This window comes from Nesoenas mayeri (assembly GCF_963082525.1).
Source record: "Nesoenas mayeri genome assembly, chromosome: 10".
NCBI lineage: Eukaryota > Metazoa > Chordata > Aves > Columbiformes > Columbidae > Nesoenas > Nesoenas mayeri.
In genome coordinates this window covers 14,776,004-14,789,226 of record NC_137560.1, presented here as the reverse complement: position 1 = coordinate 14,789,226, position 13,223 = coordinate 14,776,004, and the positions used below count along the sequence as shown (strand labels likewise).

At 41.2% G+C, this 13,223-nt stretch overlaps 1 protein-coding gene across 1 annotated transcript in view; it reads right to left on the bottom strand.

Moving 5' to 3' along the window:
- FOXP1 (forkhead box P1) overlaps nucleotides 1-13,223 on the bottom strand; it is a 379,050-nt gene that overhangs the window by 36,445 nt on the left and 329,382 nt on the right. Inside the window, exon 10 of the mRNA XM_080350553.1 lies at nucleotides 5,543-5,647. Within this exon, the coding sequence (XP_080206679.1) occupies nucleotides 5,543-5,647 (105 nt within the window). The remainder of the gene's footprint in view (nucleotides 1-5,542; nucleotides 5,648-13,223) is intronic.

The following is a 13,223-nucleotide window of genomic DNA, read 5'->3' as shown; positions in this document are numbered from 1 at the left end:
AAATTTCACTACAAATGGGTGACGATTAATATTACATTAGAAAAAAAAATATTGCACTATTAAAATGAAAGCAGAGTTATAGATTCAAGGCACATTTCAAACCGACACCCAAGCCTGACAGCCCTTCAAGAATCCCAGCTCACACATCTCAAAAGATTCTTCAATAACAGGGTTGGGTTTAAGCTTATATGTCAGGGCACAATGCAGCCCTTGTTTACCACCATATGGAGGTGCACACACAGAATTCTCCAAAAGTAAAGAAAGCACAGGCTTAAAAGCAAAGAGTCAAGAGCCTCCCTTTTGACAAAAGTAGCCTATTTCGACAGATGATTCCCTCTTTTGAAAGCATACGGCACACATAAAATAAATACAGGTCACAAAAATTAACAAATCATCATAACTGTCTAATACATCCTGGGCTGGCTGCGGAAAAACAAGATCATTTTGGATTTATATCTCTAAGTATGGGATTTCCTGGACAGCTAATATCCACAAACAATCAAACACAGAGGACCATGAGAAAGAAGCAGCGTTATTTCAAATTTGAGCTGAGAGTCGTGATTTTTAAAAGGCTGAAACAGGAACTGGAGCTGAAATCTGAAGCAAGTAAATTCCTTTACTAGGCATTGATGGACACTGTTGTGTTTCTCTTGGCCCTGGTGGAGGCTTTTAGGTCACTGGGTTTTGGATATTACAGCAGATGAAAAATCTCAGAACCACAGAAACTTAAAAAATGACAACTCGAATCTTGCTCTATCCTCAAAAAAAAAAAAAAAAGAAAAAAGAAAAAAACCTAATAATACTCCTCTAAAAAGAGTCGAACCTTTTTATGAGACCTGTTGCCAATATTAGTGCCACCGAATGATCTCATCTTTCATTCTGGCTAAATTCCAACACACAATTTCATTAACCCAGGTACTGCAGGTGATAAAACTCATTTTTCCCTAAAGAGACAGCTAAAAAGTACCAGTTATACATTTATGAAGTACCAGCAATCAAAATTATGGATTTTCTAAAAGGTTTTTAACTACTTTTATTGAAAGGAAAATCGCTGTCTCAGACTTTTGTGACACTATTGCTAATAATAAATTTTACCATTTAGACATCACAGTAATACGGTAGACAGTGTCAATAAAAGTATGAAACAAAGATGATCCTTGTCTCTTAAGTAATGCTTTCTGATTACACACCGGAAATTATAATGTGAAACATAAACTAAGAGCACCTTAAGATATAAAACGCAATAACGCAAGACAATGTGCCTCGCTACGTATATATTACATCGCAGGTAGCAGGCAGGCGCTTGAGATATTTACTGGTAGAAGCCGAAGGCTCGCCCTGAGAGGAAAAATATATATATATGCGTGTAAAAGTAACAATTTGGCGAGTTGTGTGTCCGGGCCGCTGTTTTCCCGCTCTGCGCGGGGCTCCCTCAGGACGCTGCTCCGGCAGCGCTAGGGGGCACTGCGGGACCTGGCCATGGCGGGGGGGCGGCAGCCAGGGGGTGTAAAACCAACGGAACGTCGATATTTGAGCCGCGACTCTATAAAGAGTCGGAAAATAAAACGCTGGGTGACGTGGCCGAGCGCCCAGGGGGTCCCGCCGTGAGCGGGATGGGTGCTGGGTGCTGGTGCAGCCCCCGGCCGGGCAGCCCCTCACACCACAGCGCTCCAGAGCTGGAGACTTAACTGGGCCGGCCCGCGATTTACAAATCTAAAAGACCTAGGAAGACTAGCCCTTTCTACCTATTCGATTAAAAAAAAAAGTCTCTGTTGTTCTAACTGCAGATGATTTCACTGCAGAACATTTTGACATGCAAATGATAGCAATTAATGCCTTCGAAACAATTTATGATTTCCGGCCTACTTCAACATGTATTAGCATATACCTGGTTTCTTTAATATACACTTTGTTTTTCCAAAACCACAAACATAGTTGCTGGAATTTCATGTGGAAGTGCTTAAGGGGTTGAAAGTTAACACCTTTGTGAGCCGAGCAGTCTCACAGTTGCTGCTAAACAAAAGCCTCTTTGTAGAAGCTTTCTCGAAATGTTTTCTTAACATGTTCCAAGTAGTTTTAGGCAGGCAACTAAAGTAAACAAGATGTTACCATGATAAAAACACTTGTGAAAACATTACAGAGAGCACTTAGTAGTTTCTTTCACATAAACTCCCCTTCCTTTCATCAAAGTTAAATTCACATGAAGCAGATTACTAGCATCACTGCAATACAAGACTGCAAGATCTCCAAAGGTTTGTGTCCCTTCTTTCAGGAATATATTTGATTTAAAAATAGTACGGCCACGGTTAAGCACATCTAAATCAAAATCAAATTTTAAAAGAAGAAAGGGGTGTGTGGATAAAACTATGCTAAATCTTCTCCATGTTTTGCACTGGATGCCTCAATACCTTGCTGAATAAACCACCCCCCCCCTCCAGGAGGGATTTCCTGAACAACTTGCTCTATAGAGGTATATATTTCTATCTGCAGCGGTCTCTAAACACATGCAAATGAAATCAAGGATACAGTCAATTTTGAAGGAAAGCCGTTCTGCGATACTAATTGCTCCTTTGGCTGCCGCCTGCTAGACGGGCCCTGGTTAACACGTGAGACACGTGTGCACCTCCAGCCCTCACCTGGCTGCCACAGCGCGGGGAGACTGCACTGGGGTTTAGTTTTAGGCTCAGGGTGTATTCTGGAGCATGCAGGGTGCTTCTGTTTCATTAGGCTTGGCAGCAGCCCCTGCTGCTATCAGTTAGCTCTAACTGATACTGCATCTCATGATAACCAATGGCTGATGGATTAAAAAAAAACACACCTCCACCAACAACAACAAAAAAACCCAAACAAACAAAAAAACACAACCAAAAACCCCAAACCAACAACAACAACAAAAAAAAAAACCAAAACCAAGCAAAGCCCATGACAAAACACTAAAACTGCAACTTATTTCGAAAAGAAATAGGGAAATAAATGCGTACAATAGCTCGTGTATCTGCTGGTTCTGATAAGCATCCTCCTGTTGGCTGTGAGTGAAAGACAACTAGGATCGTTATTTGTACAGTATTTATCTTTGAAATCAAGGGCCCTGTGGTGTACCTCACCTTGGGAACAAACACTACAGAACGATCACAGAAGAGTGTCAAATCTCTGGTTTTGATTTACCAACAGTTATGATATTTCTTCCTCAGGAGGAAAAGAAATGAACCATGTTTTAGACCTGCGAGTCCTTTTTTCTCCCTGAACTGCAAAATAATTTTATTGGAATACAGGGCTTTCATTCCACATGTAACTTCTCTTTGCTTTTTCTAACAGGCCTTTTTACGAAGGTAAGTGAAATTAAGCAATATTCAATTGATACACAGGCTGTATTTCACTTGGTAAACAAGAGCTTTTCTCTTGTGGGGACTGTCGAAAGAGCTTCACGGATTATACAAGTACCAGAAAGAAACTTCAAGCATCTACCCGTTATCTTTTCATTGAGTAATGAATTCTGATGAATGGCAATATAATTTAAGGACAGATGCTCCACAGGAGACTTGGAAGGATACGGTATCATTTTATGAAGCATCGCTCACTTCCTAACAGTGTCAATGCACTGCTCAGGGACATTCATTTCTGCATTAGTTCTGGGTTAAATATCACTCCAAACAATAAGACTTTGTCTGGACGCTGCAGAATTTGGATAATGAGAAAATTTACAGGAGCTGATGGGTTTAAGAAATTCACACAAAATATTTCTGTTGAAAGGTTTCAATGGGGGGAAAAAAAAAAAACATGATAAGTGAGTGATAAAAAGAACCAGAATTGTTGGTGCTGGGAGTAGATGGAGCCGCTTCGCGTCCAGCCCGGGCTGGTAGCAGTTCTCCAGTTATTCCTAGCTACTGACTGCCCCAAGTATCTCCTCCAGGTGAACTTGGTCTGCTTACTGAAACATCTCCAAAATACCACAGAAAAATCAACCTTGCCTCTACCCAGGCTGTGTGACTTATGGGCTGTATTTTCTACGCACAGGAAATCTCCTTGAAATCAACAGATCTAATCTGGAACAGGGGTCTAGCAGAAAAAGCAAAGGTGGCATAATTTGGCTTGATGTGACTACACACATTACCCCGACATCTAAGGCTACCACAGCACCTTTCCCTTGCGTTAAGTGCAGTAAAAATTAGAATTGTTTTAAAGGTCTAAATGCTATAGTATGACATATGAATATGAATGAGCTGGCAAGTATGGCAAGATTAGCATTTATTTCACTTAAGTGAACAACAGGATGAATTAAAAGAAATGAGGCCACCCTTCATGGAAATTTATGACTAGCACCTTCTCATTTTGTAATCCTCTTGTAATGAGAACCTTCTCATGACTCTACTATTCCTCACTTTCAGTGTATGTTTATATGAGGCCCAGCACTGCTCCTATTGAATTCGGGAGGGTTTTGCCAGTGGATGCAGAACTGGCCCATTCTGTTCCTAGGGCAAAAAACTCTCTCTACCATCTAACATCATTCAACAAACACCCTCTGCTTGCTGTCACTCTTCCCTCGCTCACATAAAAATCCAGGGAACTGCCCCAGAAATAAACAGATACAGCTGAATGTTTGAGGATTAATCCTACTTATCCATCCTGAAGAGTCCCATGTACTTATGTGGACTAACTTCATGAGATCATCACTGTAAATGGGGGCAGAATTTCTCCCTTTGTGCACTTAAATCATAACTGCTGGGATAGTTGGTCTTTTGTGACCTTGCGACCGAAAAGCTGTAGTACTTGAGAAAATAGCAGCGCCCAAACCTTCAGGAACCTGGGTGAACCCAAAGCGTATGTGCACCTGGTGATCTACCCAGACAGAAATCTTCTGTGATGGGAACACTTTTTGTTCCAGCCTGGAGGGGTGAGGCTGATGGTTCAGCCATAGAACAGCCATGTGTAAGTTATTAGAGCTCTGCTGGTCCTTCCCTGCTTCGGGATGCAGGCATTACCACACACTAGTCCATAGCACACTGTTTAAGCAACGTGTAAAACTGTGTTCTTTGGCAGCAAGGAAAGGTCTGCAGCAAACTGCAGGGGCCCAATTAATATAATTATAGTTTATTTTTAGTAGTGTAGACTTTGTTCATTAGTTACTTATTTGACATAAATTAAATTTCACGTGATGTTCTGCAATTCTCTGTTCAATTATGGAGTTAATTCAAGACTAAATTTCTAAATTAAAGTGAAATCAAGGTTAAATCAAGGTTGTATTGTTTACACTATCAATACTACAACTTAAAAATTATTTAAATAAATCTTTTTAAAAAAGGCTGCAGAACTGCAAACACTCTATTTTATAGCAATACACTGAGCAAGACCATACATTCCCCATGGGGCTAATTTACTATCCCCTGTTAAAACGTTCTTGAGCCTGATCCAAAAGCCACTGAAGTGAAAGGGAGCTCTCTGTTGACTTCAATGGGCTTTGCATCAGGCCCACGGTGAGTGACAGCACACAGAATTTCAGGGCATGCTTTCTGTACAATGCGAGTGCCAAAAAAACCATCCTTACTTTAGAAACGACTGGAAGTCTTCACATACTGCTTCACAGCCTGGCCACTTGCATACACCGTGTCCATAGAGCGGATGGCTGTGTGAGTGCTCCTCGTGGGATAAACTGGAGGAGAGGAAGAGAAAAGAGAAAAAGTGGTGTAAGTGACAGCACTGTGATAATTAATCTTCACAAAGACTCTTTAAGAGCAGCAAACAACAGATCCTGAAACATCCCTAACATCTCATGGTACCCACCTGACTCTGCCCATCGTTTCTCAAAACAGAATTAAATACCATTTGCAGCGCAAAACATGTGTCATTCTTACTTAGCTATCCTCCTACATTTCATTCATTAATTAAAAGCTTTGTAAAGAATTTAAATTAACATGGACGGGGGAGAAATCATTTGACAGACCTGCTTAATATCTTGCTTGATATTTTGCTGAGAAATTTATGAACATTGCATATTTACAATTCAACTTCATCAGGAAGAAAAGTAATCTCCATACAATAGTGTATCCTTACAACACAGTACAACTGGACCCGAGGCTTTCCTTGTCGCTACAGAAAGACAAAAAGCATCAAGTTTGCAGCCTTGGTTTTCCCATCACGTTATTTATTTACTGGGCTGTGTGGTTGTTTTTTTCCCCTCTTACAGGTTGTTTCTTCGCTAAAGTACAGCCCTCCTAAGTCCCAGTAAAGAAGATTCAAGATGCACTTTCAAATGCAAAATTTATCATAAAAAAGGAACCATGTAACCAAAGGATTCCTCAGTACGAGGGGTTAGTGGGGGCTATTAACCTTGCTAAGATTTGTCAGAACGTCACAGACCTTCGTAACTACTGAAACCAGGGTTAAAGAAAAAAATTCATCTGAGCACGAAAGGGTTAATCCTTCAGCGGGATTCCAATCAATACGTAATGATTTGGCTGCACTGATCCAAGTCATGAGATGCTTTGATCCAGGCCATGTGGTGCTCAGGGAAATGTATCTGTTGCACTAACTGATGAACCATATTCTAAAACATCTTCTTTATTCAACTTCTGCATGGAGACTTCCTAAGTAAAGGAATTATTTTTGCAACAATTTCCATAAGCTTAGATGACTTTAAAAATAAAATGTCAAAATAGTACTGAAATCTCTATTTTATGCTCACACACATATCTATTTTTCATAGCAAACCTTTTTGCTACAGTATGCCTGGGCTGTATTATGTATGCTTCAAACATACACAAAGGATATGAACACATACCAGCATCTAGGTGTGGCTTTTATGATTTATTTTATCCTGGATTGCAGGTAATATTATGGATAAATGCCTACTTTTTGCCATTTTACTTTTATGCACACAGGGCAATGCTATTTATTCTTGTGCTATAATATTATCTGCCTGCATACTACAACAAAATTGTGTTCTTGTATTAGTTCTGATGCACTGGATACCAAGATCAGTGTAGAACATACCACTGAGATGTTATCCCAACGCAAAGAAGTTGCAAGAGAAATTCCCGCCCAGATTCTGCCACTTTTGACTTCAGGCCCAATGAGAACCTGAAGATCATTGAAGGTGGTTTTAAAAATTATTTTTAGTTAAAAAAAAAAAAATTAAACAAAAGGTACAGATCTGGCTGGAAAAGGTATTACAAGTTATACATTTACCTAATTCATTATTTCATTAAAATCTTCTTTTTGGCCATTTAAAAACAGTTCTTCAAACATATATATATGTGCAAGGTTATTTCCTAAAACAACAACTGTAGGTGAAGAGACCTACACAGGCTTTTTCTATAAAGGAATATTTAACTGTTTTAACTTAATCTTTTTTTTTTAACATGTGCTCTATCAGTTAAGTTTTTAAAGGAACAAAGGAACCAATGCATTCATTGCAAGGAAATTACACAAATGCTGCAGCACACATTTCCTCAGCTGTGAAAGAGGGAGGATGGCTGAAGGAACACCAGAACACCCCGGCCAGACAGGCATATGGTCAAACACTCTCCATACACATCAGGAAAGAATAATTCAGAAAATAATGGGTTTTATCATCTGCTTCCATACCTGAATACAGCAAAGCGTGAGAAAGTGGGCTTCCATGTTAGCACTCCATTAAAGTCCATGAAGACTACATACGAGAGTTACGATTTCAGTGTGTTGGGCAGAACCCCCCCCCAAAAAATTCAGTGTATTAATTTACACAGAGCGCGTTACCCATCCACCAGGATGACTGCAGAAACACCATAGGACACCAAGTAAGGAGTCAGTGCCCCGTGGGTTTTAAGCACTGTAAATCTCATTATAATATCAACAGGAGTCACATGGCTTAAACCCCCAGCAGGGTTTTTTAAAGTTTCCCTGTGAGAGCCTAAAGGCCACGGCCAAGTCAACGGAAAGAGCCCTACCGCGATTTGTATTTATTTTTTAAATCCAAGTGCAAATCTCTTTTCTTTCCAGGGAACTTGCACAAGACAAGACAAACTATGTAGGACATGATACCCTGGTATTGTGTCCAAAGAAAATGATGGAGTGACCAAGCGAGGGTCAAACTGTAGACGATGCTCAGGGTGTCAAAGGCTAGTGCTGTCAATAACCAGAAAGATTGGCGTTGACTGTAAACGGGAACTTAAAAGGTCATTTTCTTAACACGAAGCTAAGCGTAACATACTTAACACCTACGTATAGCTTCCACTGCCATTCAACAAAGCAGAGCAACTACTTCAACCTCCCAAAAATAGACCTTTGAAAAGAAAAAATACCCCTCAGTATCGAAAGCTGAATGCGGGCACCCTCCGCAGGCAGCGAGCCTTGAGACCCCCGTCCCGCTCGGGGGCTTCAGTGGAGCCTTGCGGTGACCTTTATGTGTCAGTATCAGGTTACTGCTATTTTATCCATCCCACTTTCAAAGATGTTACAGATCGCCACTTGTTCCCTGATACAGCCTTAAGAAGCACCTCAAAACTAAACAGAGCGGGTTTACAGAACAGCGGATGTCATGCACAAAGGATACAGCCGGTGGAAATGAACAGGGAACTGTTCAACTCCTCCAAGTACTCACTTTGTTTGAGCAAATAGAGGCGGAAAATGAAGATTTTAATCCAATACATAAACAGCTTTGTGGGCACAATGCAAACCTATAATCTTAAATTGTTCCATTTTATTTTGTCTGCACGCAAGCACAGTGTCTGTAAGCTAGATGCATCCTTGGTCTCACTGCCTGAGACAGACTTCCAGAAGATCTGAGCATTGGCAAGCAGAAGCAGGTTTTAGGTCTGTTTGATTTCTAATGACACATTAGAGTAGGTGTTTGTTTCTGTCACCCTCCCCTTCCCAGGAACGCATATTCATGGTCGGGTACTGGTGATGCAACACTAGTTAGTGGAAGTGATTTTATAACAAGACATAATTTTCAAAGAACTGAAGGAATAAATTACAGAAAAATCAAGATTATGTGTTATTTTTTTTTTTCTCTTCCTAAGGTATTTGCATGCAAAATACTTAACACAATAGAATTATTTCCAAATAATGCAATAGCACAGCATTATTACATTGAAGTACAGCAAATAACCCTCTGGCAAGCAGAATGTCTTGCGTAAGTCAGCTTATTCATGACATACGACAGAGTAAAGAAATCCATGTGGGGAGCTGAAAACTGCGTAAGTGTCCACTTATTTTCTGCTGCCTCCAGCCTGGTTTCCAGTAAGGAGGGGAGGGGAGAAGGGCCGGGCGCTTCCACGGCTCCCTGTGCTTGCTGGACAGAGGAGTTTTACCTCCACCTTCTTCAGCCTCTGGTGCTTCATAACACCAGGGATCTCCAGGGGGTCTGGGAGGAACTTCACCACCTACTGTGACAGCGATTGCTGTCACAACTGGCACTTGCAGAGCGCCACTCACCCACCCCTCTTCAGCCATTTCACCTTCAGCGTGTTACCTACTGTGCTACAGCATCACCAGAGACCCTGCACAAACCCATGGGAGAGAGAGCAACCACAGAAAGCTGAGCCCACATGGACAAACAAAATGTCAGTGACACTGGACATCAGGGAAAGGACTGACCAAAGCACTACCATGAAAGCTACCTGTGTCATATGGTTTAATTCGACCCAGACTTAGTAACCGCGTGAAACCAGGTACTGCGCTTGTACGCACTGGCGAAAAAGTCACGGCTGGATATAAAAACTAGCTAAGCAGAAGCCTCAGTAATAGTACTTCTGCCACATAGTGGCCCGCATTTTAAATATTCATGATGCTGACATACTTCATACTCCACACTCTCTCTTCCAGATCTCCTTGGGCCAACGATCTTTGCCAAAACACGGGGGGAAGCCAGTGATATAGAGAAGTGTCTTTGATTTTCTATTACAGTTTTGAAGCATCTGCTCACGTTCTAACGGTGCAGAGAACATGCCTGAGCCACCTGCACATGGAAAAAAATCAATACCACGTCTCCTGCTTTCCTCTTGGAAGGGGTTTGAGCAGAGCACCCACAGAAACTGCAGAATTGCCTTTAAAAATATATACATATACATATATTTCTCAGAGGTAACGGGAAGTGACCTCATCTTTGCAAGGTGTTGTGAAGCCCATGTCAGTGTACAGTCCAGGCAGAAGCACAGGGCTTGGTCTCATACAACATTTTGCCCAGTCTGATGTGGATGGCACAGTTGTTGAGGCAAAATGCCATGATTTTGGTCATGTACAGGAGGAAGAGAGACACAACTGGAAATCAGCAGGGGCCTCCCGTATTTGTGACTGCCCAGTGAGCTCTAAAGCTCATTGAAAGGCACCGATAGAATAAAGCTGGTGAAAATGTCACAATTCTCTGAGTCAGAAACACTTGCTGTATTTGATGTAAAATCAAAACAGAAGCAATGATGATTAAATCCTTGTACCAACTGTACTTGAATGCAAGTTCCTGCCTTCATGACAAGATCAATTGAATAAAGATGTGTTTTGCAGTGAAGTTGCACTGGTGCAAATCGCTCTGCATTATTACTCAGGTGGCTTAGCATCCCTTTCCTCTCTGAACAGCGAATTTAAAAACATACCCAAAATAATTAAAAATTATAATCATACTAAAAAAAACCCAAAAAAAACAAGGAACATATTAAGCCATATACTGTAATGAACTACTTCTAGATAGTCATGCTCCTCTCCAAGCCTCACTAACTGCCCTGAAAGCAAGTATTTGATCTGAACAGAGAATTATTTGAGCAGAGTAAATGCCTCCCCACCACTGGATAAAGCTCAGCAGAGGGTCGTGGGCCTTCGGGAGAGGTGGCAATTGATGCGTATGGCCACTGGCAGCTCTTCCCAAAGTCAGCCTGAATATTTTTGGATCCTTTTTTTTTAAAGCTGTGTTTCTCCCCTTCCTCATTACTTTAGTCCACATCCAGACCTACAACTAGAAGAAGCTCATGTTTTACATCAAACCCTATTGGAAGTAACAGGAGTGGTATATTACATTTTAAATTACTACACCAATTTAAGACAAATCAGGTTAAAACTGCAGCCTAAAGGCTGAAATTCTGTCTTCTAATCGGTGTGCACTAACTTGCATCCTCACGTAGAAAAAAAACCCACAGAGCCATAGCACTGCTGCTGTAACACAAGGCCAGTAACGCACCCCGAATCACTGCCCCCTGTCCTCAGCCTCTCGGGGCACTATGCTCTCAATTCTTGTCGCATGGAAAGCGCTGAAGCATTTGCAGCAAGATTAAGACAAAAATCGGGCTAATATTCCCCTTCTACTCTACTCCCCACTGTAGAGTATAACCAGATTGGATAATTACACACATCATCTTCTGGTTTTGATCTGCGAACTGATGGTTTGGATTATTAATCAACATTCTGACCCTCCAGCACTCCAGAAATATTATGCATGTCTTCCAGCCCTGCCACAGCACTGCCCCGGGGCCCACACGGCCGCTGCCCCATGTCCTTTCCTTGGGGGAACTGAACCTATTTCTAGAATATTTGAAAGAAATGCCCAGCACAAAAACCACAGTATTGAATCCATCGCTTATCTCAGGTGGAAGTTCCATCCCTGCACCTGAATTAACGAGTTTCTCTACTATTTTAAACTCATATTTTTTTATTTCAACCTTGTGCCTGGGCACTGTAGTGAAAAGTACATCAAATATACCCAGACGCACATGATTTGAAACGCTGGATTTTAAATTCCAGCACGGCTAACTAATGAGAACAATTTTTTCCCCTCTTCTTCTTTGTAGCATCACTTCATGTACTTACATACCATAATCACATCCTCCTAGAGCCTCTATTTTTCCAGGGTGTAGATCTTTAATTCCCTTTAATCTGTCTTCATAGCCTATTCCCTCCAACTCCTTTATCATTCTAGCTGCTCTCCTCTGTATTTGCTCCAGCTCCTCTTTATCCTTTCTGCAAGAGAGTGGCCAATTGTACATCACACTCTCAATGTGGTTTAACTGGTTCTGCATGAAGCAGAACAGGAAAAAAAGGACTCGGATGCAATACGCGTGTTTATGTCTCCCGTGACTGCATTTACCTTTTTAACCAAGACATGGCACAGAGTGTCCCACCTTAATTTCTCAATCCTGATTATGCCTCAGCCATTTCCCACACAGCCGATGCTGAGCAGCTGACGTGTCATGTCAAACCAGCAGTTTGGAATTTTTATTTCCTAGCTGGTCTACTTTCTACTTATCCCTGCTAAATCTCATTTTATTCCTCTCTGAACAGCCTCTTAATTTATTCATATGAGAACGGATTGATTCAGTATCTTAGTTTAATTAGGAAAAGAAAAACCCCAAAATGTGATGCTACCAGTTTCTTGGGTTTGGGGGTTGTTTTTTTGTGGGTTTTTTGTTGTTGTTTTCAGCATAGCAACCCCATCCCTCTTACACACCCAATTCGTATGGCAGAGGGAGGTGGCCATGGCAAGGCTTTGGCCACAATTCAGCAACGCTTTTAAGAACACGCACAAGTTTAAAAACACAGGATTAGACCTTGGAATTCACCAAGACTGAGGTGTAAAATTACAAACGTACATACATACTCTGTAAAAAGATCCTGTTTGCCAACCTTATTTTACTGTAATTTATATTCTGTTGTTACGTTTGAATTTATAGTAAAAGAAAACAGTGAGAAACAAGATCTATTCTTGTTTAACAAAATTATATTCTGTTACACTTAGAGTGGAGGCAAGTCTTTCACCCTTATATAAACCGGCGATACGTCAACAGATATGAGTAACACAGATTATTCACGTCAGTGTTTTTCAGCCCTGTCCCACAGGCACAACAAAACCCGCGCAGAAGGTGACTGTCACATCGCATAGAGCCCTCGCCCCCTGCGCGCCCCTGCGGCAGCCAGGAAAATGCCCTTTGGGGAAGTGTCCATAAAAAAATAATTAAGATAAATAATGACTCCAAGGGAGAAATATAGTTAGAGCACTGAATTCTCTCTGCCACATGCTTTCCCTCAGATGAATGCTATTTAAAAAAGCACTAAAATCGAGAGGACACAAGCCTACTTCCCCAGGGAAGCGTGCTGAATCATACAGGTAGTGTAAATATCATATGCTGCCGCAGGTGCTAGGCGGTCTATTTGTTTGTGTTTACCAAAAGGCATAACAAATAGTCACACTAAAACAGAACAACATTTGGCATTGGAATGATAGATACCGGAGCAGCCATAAATCATCTTCACTTGTTTATACCCAA